Here is a 23,765-nt window from a genome sequence, read left to right as displayed (position 1 = left end):
AAGTTACTACAGAACTCCACTTCCTCAACCACACAAGGAAAACACCCTTTACCCAGCCTGGGACAAAATGGACTCAGTCCAAAGTAATTATATTGTAGGACAGACACGCTTCATGTTCAAGGGAGTGATTATACTCTGATGCACTAGTGTTTAAACTAAAGATGCTTATGACTGACTATGGGATTCCTCAGTTTTTGAAAGGAAATTAGCGTTGGGGGCGTTTTGGTCAAAGGAGGCTTTGTTTTGTTTGTTTGTCTGATCTTTGTGCTGAATGCTTCCCAACTGAGATGTTACTACGCTTGATCTAAGAGTTCAGCTTTCTTGTCATTAATGCATCAGGGGACTGGCCATCCTCCCTCAATCTCTAAAGTTCCTTGGCTTCCCATTAAACAAACTGTCAGAATGTACAGAGTCTCTGCTAAGTCTCTACTACTATGGACTTTAAGAATATACATATATATATACATATATATATATAGTTGCTTTCTTTCTGAGGACACACTCATCGATTAAATTAAGATTATACATAAAATCCTTTAAACCCCAAAACAGCAATGTATGCAAACTGGGGGAAGCATTCCAGGCTAAGCATAAAGGGAGCTGGTCTCTGTACACTCCAGGACTCACTTCTCCTCATCCTGAGGCCAATCTCTGGTTTTGAAGATGTGATAAGCATAGTGTTAAAGATGGAAACACCTGAACCACAGTCATTGTGTCCACATCCTTACCTTACCTAATCTTTATGGAGAATTTCCAGGATGTCTGTGCCTCAATTATCCGATCTATAAATTTGGGATTAAAAGGTGTTACCTACTTCTGAGTTATTTTAAGTGCATTAACACATACATTGTTCTGAAAATGGACTCAAAAGTATCCCATGGATGTTGGCTGTGGTGTAAGTTTCTGGTCCCATTTTCTGCTCTCTGAGTTATTCAGTAACTCATCACGTTAATGCTCTCCGTTCTTCCAAAGGCCTGTCTGTCTTCTTGTGGTTGTTAGTAGTTAGGATAGGTTTGGCTTGGTTTCACTCTTACTGCCACTATCCCTTGTGGGATGGAGGAAGAAGCAAGCTAAGTATCCTTGGTTTGGTGCTTTGTGGCTTCCCTTTTACAGGTAATTTAACCTTAGATTATTCCATTTACAAATCATAAAACACAAAACAAAAATCATAAAATCACAAGAAGTTTCATGTTTTGGTCCCTGTCTCCACAACCAACCCCCACCATGTTCTACAAATCGTTAAACTGACAACCCAACAATAGTCATCAACTTCATTAGGTACCATATTGTACCTTTTCAATTAGATAGATAGATAGATAGATAGATAGATAGATAGATAGATAGATAGATAGACAGACATTATATATATATATATATATATATATATATATATTATCATCATAATGAGTCTTAGGAAGGTATCACTGTTATCTCACTTTGCAAAGAAGAAAACTGAGATAAAAAACCTAGTTATTTGTTCATGGTCACATTGCCATTAGTAACAAGCCAGGATTTGGACTAAGCAATTCAGTCCCAGAACCTTTGCTTCAATTCTGAGACATACTATCACTCAAGGGAACAACTCCTGACCACCTAGTCTCCAAACCACTAGCTTCTCTTTCTACACCCAACTGGCTATTCCATCCTTTGCTCAGACATTCTACCCTTAATCCTTATTTTAGCAAGCCCGTGTGCTTTTTCCTTCCTCTGTATTCTTCCAAGTCCACTCATCCACTGTGGGCAGATCACCCCTTGAACTACCCCTCCATTGACACAGGAACATCTAAGTCTCCATTGTCTAGTGCCTGTGACTCTCTGACTGTCCCCCTCCTTGACTCCCTTACAGCCTGTGGGAAAGTATTTAATATCAAAGAAGATGGAAATTCCTATCACCATTATTGGGCAGAACACAAACTCTGAAGGACAGTGTGTATGTAATTCTTGGGGAATCATCAAAGATCTCTCTTTGAGGGGCTCCAGATCCTCCAGAGTAAACTTTCTTAAGTATTACATAGCTAATGCTTCAAGGCCTGCCATGGTCATCTACAGTCTTCAAGAGCAGGGAAAGCACTCCTGAACACTTTTATATGATTGGGGGGGAGGAGGGGAGAAAATAGTCAAAGATGTCAGACTAGATTATGACCTCAGTCTTCCTGTCTCTGAGACTCACTCATGAATCTAGGACATAGTCCAGCATAGGTCTTTTATATATGTGCTGGAAGGAAAAGTAGAAGAGAGAAAAGAAGGATAAAAAGGAAGGATAGAAAGCAAGAGGTAAATACATATTAATAAAGAAAAAATAATAAATGAATAATTTGAAGTCTTTTTAAAAGGAGAATGAAGTGAAGGGAAAAGAATGAATCTGGAAGGAAGGAAAGAAAAGAAACAAACCATTTGAAGTGCTCAACAAAAGTGCCCACAGCCTTTTGAGAAAGGCTCAGAATCAGTATATTATTATTATTATTATTCTGAAAGCAGGCCATGAGACCAGCTCAGGCTCATTGACTATTTGAATGCTGGTGGGGACCAAAAGTAGCAGTCATTTTCATGTACTTGCACATCTTCTCTCCTTCCAAGTTTTCTTTTCTTCCACCTCAGTCTTCATGTTTCAGAGCTTCATGGATCACTGGAACATGCGCTGACAGCGCTCCTAGAAGTACCTGCTCTCTCTCCTCTGCACCTTGCCATCTATTGCATGCGTCCTTCTGCAAGCGTGGCTAGTTTTCACAGCACAATTGCTAATATTCTCAATGCACAAAAAGAACCAGATTTTGTATTGTCGGCCATTCCTGGGCATTTGCTCTTGTGCATGGCAGCTATTTCAGAATTCACTGTTCCCTCCCATGCGTGGTCTTACTTTATAGAGCAGCTCGCAGTCTGTAGCTCCCTCCAACTTTTGTACAGTTTCTAGGAATTAGTGGGAAAGACTAAGAAAAGGGGGAAGCAGACTAGGTAGTTGTCTGTTAACCATTGAAGGCTGGTTGTTGTCTTTTGAAGGCCTAAGCAAATGTTTTGGTGTCATGTACAGAGGACAAGTTCTGAAAATTGTTTGCTTCCATTTTTTTTTATTTCTGTCTTTATTCTAGGAAATTGTGGATTATGTACGGATGCAGTCACATAGCGCTACTTATGCTACATCCATGAGTCCCGTAGTAGCAGCACAAGTCATCAGATCATTGAAGATAGCTATGGGATATGAGGGGAACATTGGAGGTAAGGAGTCTATGGAGACCTCAGCTCCCGAGAACTCTCCCAGGCTTCTGCCTGTCAATATCCCACCTTTTCAAGTATATACTTGTGTCTCCTGAAGCTCAACTTTTTAATAGAATAAGGTGATGAACATACTAGAACTATCACCACACACACACACACACACACACACACCATCACCACCACCACCACCACAAACCCTTCACTAAAATAAGTACATGCAGTCTTCAACAACACATTAGTATGATCATCAAATTTGGATCATTTTAGTGTGACCAGTGGTTAAAATGAAATAAACAGTGTCTCTGGGTATATGTATATGTTTGTGTGAATATATATAAGTATGTATATTTGTATGTATGTATGTGTCTTATGTGTTTGTATATATGTATAGGCATATATACATAAATTATATATATGTGTGTGTGTATACACACACACATATATTAAATATGTATAAGTATATGCTTGCTGCTGTCCCTTGTGCTTCTCTGAGATGAGTATCATCAGTTAATTATTTTATATGTTCTATTGCCAGAGGTTGAGCAAGGGAAAACCACAACTGGCCATATAAAGACATTTAAACTCTCAATATCATCCCAGTCATTCATTTGCCACTGTGTCACTTCAGCTAAAATGTGCTACTTTGTCTAACTCAAATGAACTTACTCTGCTCTTTGGAGAATTGTTTCATTGAAGGCTTATAGACTACTCATTCCATCTTTCAGATCCAATCTCTAAAGCTTCTACTAAATGTTATGATAAATAAGGCAGATCTTGCAACCAGGGAGCTAGCTAGAGTACAAGTGAGAAATGGCAAATTATACTGAATTATAAATATAAATGATATAGATATGGGTATAGATTATAGAGATAAATATATCATATATCATCATATAATGTAGTATATATATGTGTGTGTGTGTGTGTGTGTGTGTGTGTGTGTGTGTGTATGTGTGTGTGTGTTTGCCACCCATCTGGGACCAAACCCTATATTGTTTACTGCAACCATCTAGACCCACTTTATATGATGTAAGTAAATATCTATCATTATAGTGTTAAAGAATACTTACAAATGTGTTTTACCAAAAACATTTTTTTCTTTTACTTCAAGCTGAACATCCACCCCAGTCTGAAACTGGAATGTTCTGCAATCTGAAACATTTTAAGCACTGACTCAAGTGGGGCTCTAAGTGGAACATTCCACACTCACTCTCATATGGTAGGACATGCAAAATGCAGGAACACTAAAAATATTTTGTAAAATTGTCTGTTCTGTGGGTCCAAGGCATTGCAGCATGCACCTGTAATCTCAGCACTTGAGTGGCAGGTAGATTATGGGTTTGAGGCCAACCTGGGTTACAGAATGATACCTTATGTCAAAAAAAATTCTGAAGATTATATGTGTATGAAATATCAATTAATTTTGTGGTTAGACATGGGGCTTATCCTCAAGATATCTCAGGAGATATATGCAAATATTCTCCAAAAAACTCAAAATCCAAAATCCTTCTGGTCCTAAGTTGATCAGGAACAACCTGTATTCCTTATGTAAATCAGATAAGAAGAGAACTTGTCAGTTGAAATAAGGTCTCCACTCATCTCCACACTAACCATCACTATGGCTCTTCACTGAGCCTTGCTGCTGGCCAGAAGATTTTTAAAAATGTAAGATGGAGTTCGTTTTATCACTAAAGCTGGAAAATGACCCACAAGATGGTTCTTTTTCTACCATGTGAAATAAAATGGCTGGAAGATCTTTTTTAGAATCGTGTGTGTGTGTGTGTGTGTGTGTGTGTGTGTGTGTGTGTGTGTGTGTGTGATGTGTGTGTGTTGGATGTGTATGTGGTGTGTGTGTGTGTGCTGTGTGTATGTGGGATGTGGGTGTCTGTGTTGTATGTGTGTTGTGTGTGTGTGGGATGTGTGTGTGTGTGTTTTAATTTTTTATTTTTTGACTGTAATGTATTGAAAGGCTAAGAACCCAGTTTAAGGAGTCCTGACAATACAAATAGAAGGTAACTGCTGGAATTGCCTGCTGTGGTGCTACTTAGGATCCCGTGATGTTCTGCAAGTGAATGGCTTACCCAGCTTTGGCCAGGTAACTTTTCTTTGCTTCCATTCTCCCAGCTATGAAATGGGAGTAAGAACATTTATGCATTGAGATCTGATGACAGTCTGGTGAGTTAATCCATGTAAAGTACTCAGGAATATCTGGAAACAATGATGGACTTTATATAATTGTTTGCTGTTATTTGCTATTGTTTCTGTGGCATTCAAAAAATATGTGAAAACTCTTTGATTCTGTAGAAACCGTCTTAGGGAAGAAATGACATAGGACTGAATGTCATCCCAGATCAGGATTAGTCAGGGTGAGCAAAGTTGAGCTTCCATAACAACACTTGAAAGATCTTGTTACCTTAACAGAGCTAAGGCTTATTTCTTGTATTCTGGTGGTGATGTCATTTTGTTTGTTTGTTTTTTAATGTATCCTGGTTTAGTTTGGCTTTATTTGTTTGTTGTTTGTTGTTTGTTGTTGATGTTTGTTTGGTTTCGTTTGGTTTTTCAAGACAGGGTTTCTCTGGGTAGCTCTGGCTATCCTGGAACTCCTCAAACTCAAAGCTCCACCTGCCTGACTCCCAAGTGCTGGGATTAAAGGCATGTGCCACCACTACCTAACTTTTCTTTCTTTCCTTCTTTCTTTCATTCTTTCTAATATATTCTTTGACAATCAGTAAGGGAGTCCACCTCTGAGAGGCTAATTTCCTGCTCCCAACAATCACTAGTTGTCAGTAGTTCTTTGTCTGGGGATGGGATATCATGAAATTCCCCTCCTTCCACATTAACAGGTCCTTATATTCTTAGCACCACAATTGAAATACTTTCCCTCTTGTCTCTTGCCATCTTATGAGTTAAAAGAAAACAGAATGCTGTGTATCAAAATAGACATAGGAAGAAACTTAAGACAGTTTTTTTTTTCCAAGTAAATGAACAAAGAGAAGTGGTTCCCTTTGAAAGAATCGTCAGCCAAGTCTCAGGTAACTCTGTCTGGCACATCTTTTGAAGGATTCAAAGGCACTCTGCGAATGATCACATTGACCTCATTTGTAACAATACCTGCTCAAATGAATAAGATAACCTACTGCAGGTTAGCCTTCTCTACAAAGATGTACTCAGAATCAAGTTGCCCAAAGCTCCAAGAGATGCATCTTTTCTAGATCTGCCACACAAGTTTTGAGAAAGAGGAGCCTGGCTCCAAGCCTTCTTCAGCCTACTGCAACTGTGACTGGAGCCTTTCAAGGCTTTGTTACAGGCAAGTTTGGGGAGTGGTTGGCCAGATCCCGTTCCTTGATGAATGTCTTTACTTTAATCTGCAATGCAAAGCCATACGCTTCAAAGAGAGGAGAGCTACAGAAATAAGGTCAGTGTTCCTTTGATGCCAAGGTTCAAAGATGAAATAGCAGCCCCAGCGAAATGACAATGTTTATGCACAAACAGCTACCTTCACTCTGCAACCAGGCTGCTGGTGGAGTTAATGCACACAGGCTGAGGGTCTGCAGGCCGGGTGTGTGTTCCATATGCACCAGGGCCCGTTTAATCTCCTAGCCTGTCACTCTGGAGTACACTGAGCCCAATGTGGAGATTTGATTTCTCCATCCTAATGGTTGTTGGGTGGTCTCCCAGCTAAACCAATGTTGTAAGCTCCTTAAGGGCAAGAAATGTGTCTTGAATTAATTCTGTGTTCCTCTGAGTGTCAAACTCAGTGCTCAGCTTAATAAATACGTCATGACTCAATTTCCATCTTGCCAGCCTTCTGGATTTCAGGTCATGTTTATGCTGTATAAGATTGTGGGGGATCTTTATCTCAGGGGACTGGGAGCCAGAATCCAATCCACACCAGTGCAGCACCTGAAGGGATCTTTCAGTAGAAGGCGGGGGGGGGGGGCACTTTAAGAGAGGTCTAGAAAGATTACAGTTCTGTCACTGGCTTAATCTAGATGTCAAGCAAGCAGCTACAAGGGATAGAGCCCCCCAAAACCACACCAACAGCTTTCCTACAGAAAACAATGTCATCCGTTGTCTCGTTTGATTCTTTAATGGAGTTTTTTTTTTCCCCCAATCAGTCAGTCTCTTTCAAATCCCAATCTCTACCACTCATCCCTAAACCCTTTTCCTCAACCATGGACAGTCTTCCACTTCTCAAAGAAAGAAAATGGAGGTTGAATGTACAAATACTTAAGAAACATCCCCTGCAGCCAGGTCACCTGTTGCCCCGAGTCTGATGTGCTTCCTCTCGTAGCTCAGTTCCTCCACTCAAAGTGGAGACAGGGGAAGGACTAGGTGAGATGGTGTAGGGATTGACTATTACATGGCCCTGATATGAAGTAAAAATGTAAGAAAGCCGCGATGATTGTTTTAACTTACCTGCTCTCTTCCCATTCTCCAAATATTTTCAGCAGTTTTTGCCCACTTTGGAATTCTCTCTTGTTCTACAACTTGATGACTACTCTTCCACAAATCCTACAACACGTACTTTAAAATATCCTATAATCTGGTCACCAAACTCCACCCCCCAGGAGAGCTGGAATACCTTTGGAAATATTCTGCCCATTTCTGTCTTGGCTATTTATGCTTTGTTCTCTGCACAAATCGTGCTCTTTAGCAAGTATTTTGATTGCAAAACTTTACAGGGTGCCGTATAGGATTTAACATAGGCACACACTGTGAGTGATGGACAAATCAGGGCTGTTAGTATTTCCATTTCTTTGTGGGTCTTAAAAGCTTTGGCTAACATACATATAATAATTGTATATTTATGGGATACAGAGTAACATTTCAGTACATGTGGACAATATACTCAGAAAGTTGAGGTGGTTAACATTTCTAACTCTTCAACACTTTTTTTTTTTTTGCATTTGAACTCCTGTTTTCTGGTTACTCATAAATAATGGAGCATTGTAGAATGCATTCCCGTGGCTCTTTAACACTAAAATTTATTCAGCCTATGATTGGGTATCTGCTGTCCGTCCTCTGTTCGTCCCTTTTTCCTTAACCCTTCTCAGCCTCTAATAAGTCTATTCTGTGTTCTTACTGACATTGTAAAATAGCATCTATCTGAGAGAAACTCTAACCAGTTAAAAGGAGAAAATATGCCATGCAGATCCAACATCATCAGTTTCCCACTCACTCCATATGAGCTCCAGTGGCCCACAGGCTCTCCAAACTTCTCCTTCACACTTCACAGGCTCTTTCCCTTGATCTCCTGAGGCCTGGAATTCAGGAGCACTCAAAGCAACTTCCACAGGAAAGCCTTTGCACTTTCTGGTTCCTCTAGAATAGCTCTTCTATGTCTCCACTGTTTGCCACCCATCTCTGCTCAGAGTCAGTCCTCTGGAAGATCTGTCCCACCCTATGTGCCTCAGCCTTCATCTCTCCCCTTCCCTTCACTTTAGTTTTCATTCTATTCACATGCATTCTTTCTTTTCTCTCAATGGAGTGTAAACCCCAAGAGAAGTGACTCTTTTCATTAAGCATGCCAAGAACAGCACCCTGAGATCACGGTGGTTCCTCAGCAAAGATTTATTGAACGGCAGTGATGTTCTCCTTGCCCTTTTGTCTGAACAAATAAATGCCTCTGATCTCCTTTGCATCACTGTGCTAGGGATTCCTCTTTTTGAAAGCACTGATCCCTTTCCGCAGCATGGTCTTGCTGGTAACCTTCCAAAACAAACATCCCTTACCTCTTTTTCCTTTACAACCACCAAGCTGCAGCAAACCTCTGAGGGGTGCACTACCCAGCCTGCTGGCTCTGATGTCTGAAGATGGCTTGCCTTGACTTCTCCCCTCCATTCTGGGGATTTGCTCTCCTACTGCCCTCTTGGTCTTCATCCTGCCCAGCTGGCCTTGACCTCTTGACACGCTTCTCCCTTTAATAACAACCTTGAGGTACTATTGTCCTCTGGTTTTCCTTGTGTTTTTATTTTTTTCCCCATCTCCTTTTCTGTAGGGCCTCTTCCTCTGTCTGCCCTTGTGTGAATCCTAGCCTGTGTTTCCTGTACAATTCCCTAACCCAAGTGTCTTCTCATGTTTCCCTCCTTTTATATAACAATGTGATTCCACATCAGACCCACCTGAAAGAATGGTTAAGACAGTTTGCTGATGCCAAAATAGTTCTGCATGGATGCTTGTTGTGTTTATCAACAGCCAGAGTGCTGTTGACAGTATTGGTTTATGGGGCTACCTTTTGAGAATCCCCATTGGATAATGAACTCAATGAACTCATCCTAGTTATTCTCACCTCCCCATCCAACACTAATGACTGTGGATTTCTTACAGATAGAAGCCTTCATCTTCACATCATTGGCTCTCAGCACATATATGACACATAATAAACTGTTGAAACATGCATTCAAATTGAATTGCAAGGCACTATGTCCAGTTCCAATTGTGCTGTGATATAGATGCTGATAAAATACCTATTGGGACATTTTGGAAGCCATCTATTCATTAAAAGAATTGATCTCTGAATGCTTCATATCAGCCATCTAAGTAACTGAACTTGCTCACCAAGGTCAGCCTTTGCCCTTAAAATCATTATCTATGTCCAGGTCTCCTTTTGCTCATAACATTTGTAAGTTTATTGTTATGCCTTCAGGAGGTTGGAGTCCATCTGTCTTCCATCATTACTTCATCTTTCAGGAAGATTAGAGAGCAGGGTGGGAGGAGGAAGAGATGGCTGCATACTTAGTATACTTTGGTAGTTCTCAAAGGGTGGTCCCTAGACAAGCGTATCAACATCACCTGGGGCATGTTAGAACTGTTCTAGACATTTTCATTTGGAGTCAGAAACTCTAGGGGCGGGGTCAACGAGCAGTCTAAGCATCCCTCCAGGGGCTTGGGAAGCAGCCTCATTTGAAAACCACATTTCCATATAAAAGGAAGGAACCAGGTAAGGGTATTTTGTGGAGGAAAAAAAGAACAGAGGACTGTTTTCTGGCAAACATAGACAGAGCTAGACAACCTTTCAGAAAGGAAGCCTGAGGACTGGAAAATGAGAGAACTAGAAAAAGAAAAGTATGAAATATGTTTTGATCCACTCTCTTAAGGCACCATTTAAAGCCAAGCATGAACCCAGTTCACTCGGTTACCATGAGTGCTTGTCCATCATCCCTGGTATGGGTGACCACTTGGCAAAAAGAATAGCAAAGTACTTTTGCCCACAGAACTGTGTGTTCTTCATAACAAGCCTTCCTGTAAACCTGCGCTTTCATAAAACCCCCTCAGATCTATAAAGTCATAAGAGCTAATGGTTACAACCCTAGTTATATCCTTCCCTTTGATCATCACTGTCTGACTGCCTGAGACATTATTTCTTTAGTAATTCATCCTCCTTGGTATACAAAGGATGATGTCCATAAAAGCCATTTTAATTCTTGTCTGTGTAGATCTGGGGTACCATTGGTAAAGGGGAGACACCATTTAGATACCCCAAAGCTACATTTAAAAAGACCACTGGGGTAGTGCAACCTGATGATTCCACTGTTGAAGAAGCAAAGACAGGCAGATCCCCAGGCTTCTGATCTGAGGTCAGTGAGAGACCCTGTCTTGAACAAAAAAGAAAAAGGTGAATGGGACCTGAGCAAGAACACCCAAGACTGTTCTCTGACCTCCACACGAACATGTGCACATAGACACAAAACCAATTCTTCATTACATATGCATAATGATGAATATGTGTAATTCCAGCATTCAGGAGACTGAAGCAAGAGGATCTTCATTGTAAAACTAGCCTGGGCTATAATAGTAACATTTTTTTGTTTCACCTAGCTTCTGCCTCCCAAGTGCTGGGATTAAAGGTGTGCGCCACCACTGCCCAGCTAATAGTAACTTTGATGTGATCCTGGGCAACTTACTGAGACCCTACCTCAGTAAGCCATAAGAAGCAAGACAGAGGGCTCAACGATTAGGAATAATTGCTGCTCTTGCAGCTGTTCTGGATTAAGTTCCCAGCACTCACACCAGGCAGCTCACAACCAGTTGTAATTTCCAGGAAATGCAGTTCCCTCTTCTGGTCTCCTCAGGGACCTTCACACAAATGATGCTTATACGTGTATCCAGGCACATACATATACACATAAAAATAATAATTTTTTAAAGCAACAGTAACAGTTCCCTAAATATTACTATTATTACATAAATTATTCCATCAGTGTGTCTACAGTAGGACTGGTCATTTTGGTTAGTAAGGAGATCTACAGTGCTAAGTCTGATACCTGTTGATTATTTATTTAGTAACTTATGGTCATATGTTTCATAGTCATCACTTGAAAGAATGGATTTTCCTACCATTATGTAGGATTTGCTTAGTTTTGCACTGTGATTATCATAGCCCTTTCAACTACTTATCTTCTTGAAATGACTGTCACATTTTTGTCATCATGGTATTGAAGTGATATGGGCACAGTTTTAAGAAAAAATAATATGCTCAATCTAATGTGACATGGAAATGTAGGATTCTAACATTTTTGTCATAGTTGCAGATTTATATCCCAAGGAAAGAACAGCTGAAGATCCCATTGGACACTTAAGTAGCCTCTTTGATAGTCTTTCGAGCTGTGTATCCATTTATTTGATGATCCATGCTTTTTCATATTATAGAATTTTGTGACTTCAGTTCTTTAACCTAAAAAGGTTAACTGGAAACAGGAGTGTGACATGATTCTAGCAGTAATTAACAGATCTAACTGGGATACTTGCTTGACTAGCTAGTTCCTTATGTGATGAAAATGGCTATAATCTTATCACATAATCCACACCTATGATCTTATCAGCGATCTCCAAGCTGTGACTTCAGTGTCAAGCTGCTAAGAAAACCTGGAAATTTCTGAACCACAAAATGATCCTTTGTCATCACATGCCTAGAAATAGTTTGTTAACAGCTAAGATACCAGTAATATCTATTGACAGGAAAAGGACAGTGGAAATTCACTCCAAAATATACATGCAGAACTCTAATTCCTTACATGTGCTATTTTATTTCATGAGGTTATATCTGCATCATTCTCAAATTTCCTGCCCTTAATGGACAAACTTATGAAAGGTAGAACTTGCTGTTGTCTTCAAAGTCCTGTGTTAGCTGAATGACTTCATTCAGTTTGAGCTTTGGCCAGTCTCATTGCCTACTCTCAGGTATTTTTACCTCCCAAGACATATTCAATGTTTTAACTCCACCTAAATAGCTTTTATTCCTCCCCATAACCTACCAAACCTCTCTCTGCCAACTTGAATGCATGACCATCTTTCTAAGTCCTAGTTCATGTCCCTAGACAAAATAATAATAATAATCTCAACTTCATCCAGTTTTCAGCAGTTTTGTTTTTTTTGTTATTTATTCCAGTTATTTAGTCACACACATATCTAATGAAGCTCTTCAAATCAGTAGTGATGATCAGGTCTTAAACCATGGCTTGAAGCATCAAACTTGTGAATGACTACATACTAAATGTTGGCTTTGGGATAAATCAGATCCCCCTCAACCTTTGTCACCTGCACACCATATAAAAGCACTTATACTGCCCTTCCCTTAAATGTCATCTATAGAGCTATTTTGGTTCAAATGCTAGAATTAGAATCACTCACTGGGTGGATCCATGCATGAGTCCAAATCTAGATTCACTGTTCTAGCCTCTTGATAAATGAATGCTTTTACATTATGTCCACTAGGATTTGTCTAGACATAGAAGTGAAGTAGGTAGACTAATTCCAGCCAGCACTACCCAAATAGCAGAAAGCCAAAACAGAACTGTGCCTTTAATTATCCTAGCAGGCTAACAGAATCCCTCACTTAGCACTTCCTATGGAGACACCATCTAAAACTCAAAGGTACATTTGACTTCTTAATACATAGTAATCAACAGGAGTTGTGCCCCATCTAACCCTGTCTGTCCAAGAGACTACATTTCTGAAAGAAAGGTGAGTAGGCTGACTCTGATCTTTTGCTCCCTCCTTCCCTCTCTTCCTCTGTCCTAACAAGCATTTGCACTTCAATGTCTTTTTCTGTGGGGTTATGCTGTGCATGGTAATGAGAAGTCGAGAAACTAAAATTCCATAGGAAAATGTGGGGTTTCTTTTATACTCCACAGCTAATAAAAGGTAGCCGGGCATTAGAATTCTGGATTCTTGATAGCTTTTTATAGTAATCACTCATTACAGATTTTTGGATCGGTGGCAATATCTTGGTTGAGAGAACAGACAACCCCCAACATATCATTCATTTAGCACAATAGTAATTTACTACTTCCTTGAGTTAAAAGGTGGAGACACAGAATTGCAAGTTCAGTGCCAGCCTGGACAACATAGCAAGACTGTCTCTAAACAAAAAGTAACAAGAAGCCTGGGAGTGTAGAGACATACACTTGCCTAGCATGTAGCACCCTCAGCTCAATCTGTAGTATAGTAAGGGAGGGTGAATGAAGACTCTTTCAAAAGAGATTCCCAACCATGCCAACAGGGCAAGGAACTTGAACTATGCATGCCACTTTCATGGGCTGTGACTGGAGGCGTAAATTACCTTTCTCCTCCAAAATCCATTGGCCATCACCCAGTCACGTGATTTTGCTGAACCACAGAGAGGACTGAAAGGGAACAGGAAACCATCTACCCAGGAGATTGAAACTCACCTTTGGAAAAAAAAAAAAAGGTTACCAACGTCTTCGTCATCCTCAGACTTCCTGAGTGACATTACAATCCTGTATATTTTAGGCAGTTACCCAGTCTCTCTCCAATGGCTGAGTAGATGAACTCTTGAACTGGATATAATATGACTAGGTAAAAACAAAGGGGAAATGGTACCCAGAGGACTAGAAAGATCTCTCTTTCACGTAAGTTCTCAGGGCTACTAGCTCTGTTTGACTACAACCACTTCTCTTCTTTCTCACAGAACTATGTTCCACCATAGTGCATAGTGGTAATGTTACCACTGGGTTATAAACTCTGAAGCACCATATACTTTATGGTGGTGGAAAATGGACCCTGAGGATAATATTTCACTAGAAAAAAATTAGAATTGACACAAAATTAGAAAAGGTCTTAAATTTATACAGAAACAGAGAAAAAGGTTTTTTTTGGAAAAATTTTAAGGGCTATAATGAAACAGAAAATGGTACCATTATAAGAAATTTACAAATTGTAATTTAAGAAGATGACCACTTGGGTTAATTATCTGAACTTTGATGGATTTATTTTCTAGTCAGTGCCTCTTCACCCACTTAGTTCTCCTTGAGTTCTTTTGAGAGCAGAGACTAAGGGAAGCTAATATCTAAGGAGGAATGGAGCCTCAAGTGTTCATATTGTGGCCATAGCCAAGCTTTGGCTTAGTTAGTGTCTTAGTCAGGGTTTCTATTCCTGCACAAACATCATGACCAAGAAGCAAGTTGGGGAGGAAAGGGTTTATTAGGCTTACACTTCCATGCTGCTATTCATCACCAAAGGAAGTCAGGACTGGAACTCAAACAGGTCAGGGAGCAGGAGCTGATGCAGAGGCCATGGAGGGATGTTCTTTACTGGCTTGCCTCCCCTGGCTTGCTCAGACTACTCTCTTATAGAACCCAAGACTACCAGCCCAGGGATGGTCCCACCCACAAGGGGCCTTTCCCCCTTGATCACTAATTGAGAAAATGCCTTACAGTTGGATCTCATGGAGGCATTTCCTCAACTGAAGCTCCTTTCTCTGTGATAACTCCAGCTGTGTCAAGTTGACACAAAAATAGCCAGTACAGTTAGTGACCAAATACATAAGTCTGAATTCTGAACCCAGAGAATGGGACCTGGATATCCCATACCAAGACTGAATTCATAAGAAAACACTCTGATCAGCTTCATCCTAAGCATTTCACGGTCTTAGAAAACAACCATTTGTTACTATCCTTATAGGGTTAAGGGAGCAAGTTCCTGTCAAATAGTTCATTCTGAGACTTATGTAAAAATTCTAAAGCTTAAATGTCTGGGTTTCACTCAATTGCTAAGAGAAGTGTTAAATAAAATGCCAAAGTCTTTCATGTAACCTCATTATTTTTTGAAACTCATTTTTTAATGTACCTTTTAGAGAGAAGACAAAGAAAAGAGAAAAAAATAAGTGACTGATATTTAGAATATATTTAACCTAAAACAACAACAACAACCATGTTTCAAATCTGAATCGTTTTGTCTAGATTATTCCATTCATTCTGATCATTTGAAAGGTTACCATGAGAGGGGCAAGTGAAGCATTGACCCTGCTCCTAACCCAACAGTGGACTTGGAGAAACTGGCACCAGCCCCTTCCAGCTGTGACCTTCAACCTTTGCTCTGATCGCTGGAACAGGACACATATATTTTTACACTTGAGTTTGATAGGTTTAAAGACAACAGTGCCTAAGTGCAAAGATTTAGGGCATTGAGACTGAGAAAGAAGGGAGCAGGGTGGGTGACAGCCATTAGCTCTCAAGAGGAATTTAGTCTCTTCCCACTGTTTGTGTTTTTCATGAGATGAAGTACAAACTTCTTTCATCAGATGTTGCTTTGCTCCCATGCTAATTGTTTGCTAGCTCCTAAGCATGCTTATTCACTGCTATCACTAAGCTTATCTTGCCTGTGTTTCTCTGGAAATTTAATTTTCATTCAAAACTCTGTCCCTTCTGTTACGAAAAGATAGTAAGAAGGCAAAAGGGACTGTGGTCCTTGGGATAAACAGTCTGTCTTTAAGCACGCAGTTTAAAAGGTCTTCTCACATTGCTCATTGTCTTTCGCAGCAAAGAGCTCAGAGAATAGAAAATGGGCCCTCCTGCCGGTTCTTTTTTCCCCTTCCAGTCAAACTCAGCAACATGTTTGTTCTGTTCCTCTGAGATCCCTTGCTGAATGTAAGAGGCATTGACAGAATTCCATGCAAAGTGCACTGTCTGAGGGTCCTGGCATTGAAGGCCCTTGGCATTGTTGAGGGAGGAATTAGCTGCTGCTTCCTAAATATATTTGCCACTTGGTTACCAGCTGGAGACAGAGAAAGAAGCCGAGAAGGAAGCAGAGGGCACGGAGAGCTGCGTTTTCTAAATGGTTTCAGGCCACTGGCATTTCGGCAATAGCTAATACAAACCAGATGTCAGGTGCTACGCTCCACTGGCTTTCAACTGAGGGCCTGCCTCGGTCCGTGATTAATCACCTGTGCTGGTGGGTAGAGAAGTTCTACCTGGTTTTTTGTGTGAGCAGACCTAAGGTCGGGGTCAGCGATCAAGGTGGCAGGCATGTGACTCCCTGCCTTATTACTGTTCGTATACGCACGGGACAACTTGAGTTTGTCCAATGAACACAAAATTAGCCAACACACTGAACTCTTGGATAGGAAGCAGACATTTGCCTGATTACACAGAAACGCCCGGCAAACTTTTTCAGAACCTTATGCCTCCTCATTTGCTTCATCTTAGGGGTTAGCTAATGATAGAATTTTTATGTCAGTCTAGTGAAATCAGCCCTGGCTTGGGAGTCCTTACAAAGTTTCCTTAGCAAGGCTTAAAGGGAACTGTTTGGTTTTTAGATGATACAGGGGCCAAGATCCTGTGGCCCCTTCCTCTCAGCCATTTGAAACCCCCGCTGATGCTTCCTCCTCCTCTTAGGCTTTCAGTGAAAAGGCTCTGAGACAGGGGAGTTGCGATGTAACACACATGGAATCGCATACTGTTTCAGTACAACTAGAGAAGCAAAGAAGAGAACTCTATCCATAATTCTACAGTGAAAACGAGCGGGTATTCCACACAAGCCCTTGTTTCTCTCATCGTGGACTCATTTACAACTGTGCAGCAGCGAAACGTGCTCAGCCTCACTCTGGTTTGCAGAATTTCATAGAGGAAACCAGCTACCTCACCAGCCACAGCTGGGGAGGATTAAGCAGGTGGATTCGTGCCTAACGAAGCCCAGCGTGTGTGAGTTTGAGCTATAAGGAATGTATTAGCTTTCTGTTTCTGCATAACAAATTGTCCTAAGTGGCCGCTTAAAACAATGCCCCGTTTATTATCAGTTACCTTGGTGAGACTCTGAGCAGAGCCTCCCCAGGAGGCTAAAGTAAGATGGCACCATCTACCCTTTCCAGCAACTCAGGCTGCTCTCCCATAACCAAACTCAGTCCTTTGGGGATGCATTTGGACTGAGGTCCCCATTTTCTTGTTGGCTGAATGCCAGAGTCATTCTCCACATATGGGGTCACTCAATTCCTTAGCAGGTAGCTCCTTCATCCTCAAAAAACAGTAGAAGCCGAAATGCCAGTGGCCTGAAACCATTTAGAAAACGCAGCTCTCCGTGCCCTCTCCTGAGCCAGGCCTCTTTCCTCAAGTCTCTCTCTTCTAGAAGGCCCTCTGCTAAGGGGTCAGTCACTGCAGCAAGGTGTCAATACTTGTTCATATCTCTAGAGCTTTAAGGAGTGTGTGTGTGTGTGTGTGTGTGTGTGTGTGTGTGTGTGTACGCACACATGTCTGTGAGATGACTGCAAGGGTTACATTCCCAGCAATGATCTGCTTCAAACTGAATACTTAAAAGAGTGAAAATTACTCCAGGGAACAATAAATTCTGAGAGACAGAAAAATAATGAAAGCAAATCTCTGTCTTCCCGAAAAAAAAGAAAATCTAGAAGAACTAAAGGACAGCCTGATAAACTGTAGTGACACTGGCCATGAGGATAGCCTTTGGGAGCAAATCCAACTCAAACAGCCAGGTTTTAGCTCAAACTAATGATTTTTACTATTTTTGAACTGTGGAATTTTTTGGAAGCCCACTATATAAAACACACATTTTTGTTTAATTTTACAACATTGAATTTCTTCTGTGCCTGTCGCTCCACTAAGTGATTAAATATGTAATCTACATACTAGAAAGAAATGTGCTGTGTAGCCAGCATTATTCCTTCTTTGACAGGTGAAGAAGGGAAGATGTGGAGTGAGGAGATAGAGACTGGTGGTGGTGGAGTCACTTCTGAAACTTGGAAATTGGGTTCACAGCCCTCTGGCACTTGACCCTGGTGCTGGTGTTACATGGGGGAAGGATCAGGACTGGGCTCCATCAGTACCCCACATCTGAGCTAATAGTAAAAACCAAAGGTTTTTAAATGAGCTATCTGGCTGCCCCTCCCTATAGGGACCACTTGCTTGCTGGTGACCACTTTGATTTCTCTGACTTCTAGGAGTCCTTTTTAGAGGGTCTTATCAACTCAGTTACTCAGTCCAGGACATTTTTTGACACATCCTTTGCTGTTATCTGTATATGAAAAGTCATACATCAGAAAATCCTGAGTTACCATCCTCCTACAACCTGGAAAGTATATACATCAGTGATTACCATCATCACCATCATCACCACCATCCCCATCATCACCATCATCACCATCATCCCCATCATCCAGACTGGTGATCAGACAAGTCCCAGAAACTCTTTTGATTGTCCTCTGCTGTCTTCAGTTACAATTTATTTCATTGTTACTATTATCCTTGTCATCATTATTATTGTTATTGAATCAACAACCTCAACGTAATGTGTCACTTTGAGCCATGGTTCTTAACTAAAGATAGACACCTCAACTGTCCCATGAGCTCTTTGAAAAGGTCAACCCCAGACTTTCTAGAACATAATCTCTGAAGTGGAATGTTGATATGTCTGCTAGTTTCTTTACTTGTTGTATAAGATAATGGCTTTCATTATTTTCATACATTATCCTTATATCCATTCCCATCACCTTCCCTTCTCCCTCTTCCTGATGTTCTCCATCTTCCTTCAAAATACAGTCTTCTTTATGCTTTCATATGATCACACACATGCACTCACACACATGCCTGTGTGTGTGTGTGTGTGTGTGTTTGTGTGTAGAGGGGGGGGGAGAAATTGATTCTGCATATAAGAGATTTGTCTTATTTTCCTATTACCCTTAATTTTTAAAATTCCAGAAACCTTTGGCACGTTAAAAGTCACTAATTCATAAGGACTCTGGGAAGTCCATCCTTTCTTTAATGTATTAAATTCTACTATTAGAGCCTTGCTAAGATACTACTCTCCATTTAAATGCAAATTAACCATTCAACCAATAATATTCATGAGACAGTATCATGGTGATACACGCGTCAAATGGCATGCATTACTCTGTGCATTCTACTTTCTATCTGCCTCTTGATTAGATCATTTCTCTTCAAAGAGCTCCAGAATTCCATCATTCATTCCTGCTTCCATGCCCAGCCCAACTTCTGCATGTCTTAAGAGCTTTCTGTGTGCAAAATGCATGTATACTTATGTCATGGGACTAACACATAGCCAATGAGCTAACTCTTGAGAATCTTATAGAGCAGATCCAGTTTCCACATTATCTTGGCAATATTTTCATAATCCTCGAGCCTCAGTTTCCACATCTGTAAAGGATTCCAAAACATCACTCTCTGGCTCCTCCTTAATGTGCAGATGACCTTTCTCATCCTGTTTGGTGAGATAAATCCCTGTCAGTGTGTTTGAGTAGCTTTGTAGTATTAGCTCTTCTTCAGAGCCCTTGAAATCAGGCCATGAAGATAGCTGCTCCTGCCTCAAGTCCAATCTGACCCTCTGTGTACATTCCCAAGGGCCAGGACTGTGCAGACTAAAGAGCCCCTGGCACATGTGTATGTAGCTATAAAACATGCTGTAACCTTGGAATCCTGACATCAAAAGGGAGAGCTCCATTGCCTTATAAAAATGTGTGCTTCTCTAAGCAAACCACTCCAAACGCCGTTGTCTCCACCCCACTGGGAAGCCTGTCACTGCTAATGCAGTTCTTACGGTTCTCACCACCCGTAGCCTCTTCATCTTCCCTGAGATCTCTCTGCCCCTGAGTGTCTTGGAAACAAAATGTCCTGTCTGGTGTCCAGTGCTTAAAAATAACAGACACTGGGTTCCTGCTGCCACATGGAAACTTTACTGCCAGGGCTGCTCAGCGTCCCACACTCTGGGTCATGCCAGGGAAGCAGTCAGGGGAACGCCAGGACTAAGAAAGGGTTTATACTACTGTAGGCATTCTCTAACGTCAATTTGATTTTCCACTGGCTAATTTTTCTGAAATACCAACTGCTTAAATGGTGAGAAATGTTTTACAGAAAGATACTTTCCATCTATGGAGACAAGGACCTCATTTTTCAAGTAATACTACCCAAGCTGGAATGTTAGATTGCCCAAGTCAGTGTTCTGACAGTAGTGGTGTGCTAAATAATTTAAGCGAGGGTAGGCTGGGTGTATTCCCATGTGTCCATTTTTAAGCATGAGAAATGCTAAAATAAGTCACCCATTGGCATCTGGGTATACATGTGTCTCTTCTAGAAACTTGACAGTGACACTGTGTTGGAACAGGAGAGCATCAACCCATCTCTTTGTCTTTCTCAATTGTAGAGATCAATGCCTGCCCACCCACTCTCTCCACCCCTAAGCATGCCAGAGATTTGGTGGGGAAGAAATTTTTCTCCTTCAAGACAGGTCACTCTGACAGCTTCCACGATCCACAATTCCTTCTGCTCCTCCCGGAGACTGGGTTGTGCTAAACATATTTCTGGAAACGCCACAAACCATTGTTTTTATTAGGGGACTGCAATGCTTTGTAGTGAGAGGCTTTGTGTTTTATTTGTTTTTCCTTCCTCTGCCCCAGCTGTTTTTGTTTTAACAGCATCGGAGTGAAGGTTAAAGTATTCGTGGCCTCTGTTAACCTAGCTCATCTCTCAGAGGGGTAAAGCTGAAAATCTGAATGGCAAGAATGGCAGCACATAGCTCATTTTGCAAGCACGGGTTCATCCCTAGCCCCACCTACCTTCTGAAAGGGATGAAGCAGATGAGGGGGCTGATCTCAAGCTGAGTGAGCACCTTGGAGCACACAACTCCCAGGAAAGCAGGTTACCCCCACAAAAGGAAACCAGGATTCAGTAGCTACCTAGATATGATATCAAGGGAGAGGCAGCTGCTGCCTCTCCATTTTTTATTTTCAAATCCAACTTTAGGGTCAAAAAATAGCCAGGTACCTGCCACAAGCATTCACAGCCTTATGGGTGAACTGGCAATAGTGCCAGTTTCTGAAATTACCAACTCTCCTTTTAAAAATCAAAATGCATCCCCCGTGCCATCCCCAGAGTCTACAACGAAATGGGTCTTGGGTGCAGCCTTGGCATGTGAGTGATTCTACAATCTCTCCAGGCAATGCCAAGGTGACACCGAGGCTGCTGAAAACGAAGGAGACTGAGAATTAACTCCCAAGTATGTCCTGGATGCCAGTTGCTGTATCAAGCAGGTCTCTTGCTTTAAAAGTCTTCATTTCTCCCCATCTTCCTGAGATACTCTTATCTTCACCTTGCAGATAACAGTAAGGGTTTTTAGGGACTAAAGTTATCCAGGTCCAACTTGATGGTAATTCACTTAACTCTGAAGCCTATTCCTTCCCCTGATAACACTCAGCCCGGAGTTTAGAAAAACAAACACATAAATTCTCTAGAAGCCTGTGTTAGAATCATCTCATTCATTTCTTTAGCTGACTGGGTCCTTCTCTGTCTTGTATGGAATCTGCAGCAGAAGAGGCTGAACCTCTGTAATTAGCGGCTTTATGCCTTTCAAACAGGATCTGGCTGCAGTACCCAGTCTGCAGAATGCCTGGGTGCTGTCTCGACAGCAACCGTTCCCGTTCCCGTGCCCAAGGACCCTGCCAAATATTTCTTCTGCTTTTACCAACCTCTCCTCAAGCACGGATCTCAAAGCACACCATAATTAGTACAATCACCCACATCCTGTCTAGATGAGCAGCGTTTTATATGTACAAATTCCCCTTTGCCCCCAGGCCCTTCAGGAGAATGCAAATGTTTTCAACTTTAAAGAGTGAGGCATCGAGTAATTGAAAGGAGCTGTATCTTGGCCAATACCAAAGACCTCAAAGGCATTTATAGTTGACCTGTATAAGAAAACATGGTGACTACAAAGTGTGTCAATAGTGGTTTATCAGCCATAACTGCTGATAAGTGGTTCAAAGACAGGAACGACAGGACAAGAATGACCCTTCCAGTTCTTACAAATCAGATAAACTCAGAACCAAAATTCTGACCGGTTTTATTAAGTTCCAAACGCTTCTAGAAGTAGTGAAGTGGTGACATTGGCTTATGATCCAGTTACTTGGGTTAATTGAGGAAGAGAAAACAGACGGGGCCAATTAAGTAGCTGGGCTGTCCAGTGATAGATGAGTCACTGTAGGCATGTGCAAAGATAATGCCACTGGAAAAAGCAATTTAAATCATCTGTGTATTTCCCGACCAGGAAATCCTCCGAGTCTTTAAGGGGGAACATTTAGGAACCATCAGGCAGAGCCCGATGAAGTCATCTGTTCATCCTGTAGCTAACCATCAACAAAAGTGCTGAGCACACAAGAAGACAGGCCATATGGAATACATTTGGGTGGCTGGGATGTGTATCCATGTCTTCTTTTCAATCACCTTCGTATCACATCTTACCACATCCCTCTTCTAGTCCATTGGCCCATTCTCTCACTCTATACTCTTATCTCCCTAGGCATGAAGTTTCAAAGACTAGGTGAATTTTTAAGGCAAACAGCACCCCTCCTAACTTCTTGTTTTATACTTCAGAAAAGACACTCCATGTGCACATACAAGTTCCCAGGAGACATTTCAGCATATTATAAGGCAATTATTATTTCTTTCATAATTAAAAATTGTATTAGATATTTTCTTTATTTACATTTCAAATGTTATCCCCTTTCCTAGTTACCCCTTTGAAAATTCCCTATTCTCTCCTCCCTCCCCTTGCTCTCCAACCTACCCACTCCCACTTCCTGGCCCAGGCATTCCCCTATACTGGGACATAGAACCTTCACAGGACCAAGGGCCTCTCCTCCCATTGATGGCCCACTAGGACATCTTCTCCTAATATGCAGCTAGAGCCATAAGTCCCACCATGTATTTTCGTTGATTGGTAGTTTAGTCCCAGGGAGCTCAGGGGGTATTGGTTAGTTCATATTGTTGTTCCTCCTATGGGACTGCAAAACCCTTCAGCTCCTTGGGTACTTTCTATGGATCTTTAATTGGGGACCCTGTGCTCCATCTAATGTAGACTGTGAGCATCCACTTCTGTATTAGTCAGGCACTGGCAGAGCCTCTCAGGAGACAGCTATATCAGACTCCTGTCAGCAAGCTCTTGTTGGCATCTGCAAAGGTGTCTGGGTTTGGTGGCTGTTTATGGGATGGATCCCCAGGTGGGGCAGTTTCTGGATGGTCATTCCTTCAGTCTTTGCTTCAAAATTTGTCTCTGTAACTCCTTCCATGGGTATTGTGTTCCCCCTTCTAAGAAGGATCAAAGTGTTCACACTTTGTCTTCCTTCCTCTTGAGTTTCATGTGTTTTACAAATTGTATCTTGGGTATTCTGAGTTTCTGGGCTAATATCCACTTGTCAGTTAGTGCATATCATGTGTGTTCTTTTGTGATTAGGTTACCTCACTTAGAATGATATCCTCCAGATCCATCCATTTGTCTGAGAATTTCATGAATTC

The 23,765-nt window shown here is 41.3% G+C and overlaps 1 protein-coding gene across 1 annotated transcript in view; it reads left to right on the top strand.

Annotated features, from left to right (window-relative positions):
* Sptlc3 (serine palmitoyltransferase long chain base subunit 3) overlaps positions 1–23,765 on the top strand; it is a 137,109-nt gene that overhangs the window by 94,550 nt on the left and 18,794 nt on the right. The window contains exon 9 of the mRNA XM_021156536.3: positions 3,087–3,213. Coding sequence (XP_021012195.1) covers positions 3,087–3,213 — 127 coding nt within the window. The remainder of the gene's footprint in view (positions 1–3,086; positions 3,214–23,765) is intronic.

The sequence above is a fragment of the Mus caroli genome, unplaced genomic scaffold, assembly GCF_978045245.1.
Source record: "Mus caroli unplaced genomic scaffold, Mus_caroli_1 scaffold_2, whole genome shotgun sequence".
In the NCBI taxonomy this organism is placed as follows: domain Eukaryota; kingdom Metazoa; phylum Chordata; class Mammalia; order Rodentia; family Muridae; genus Mus; species Mus caroli.
This window is presented reverse-complemented; position numbering and strand designations above follow the sequence as displayed.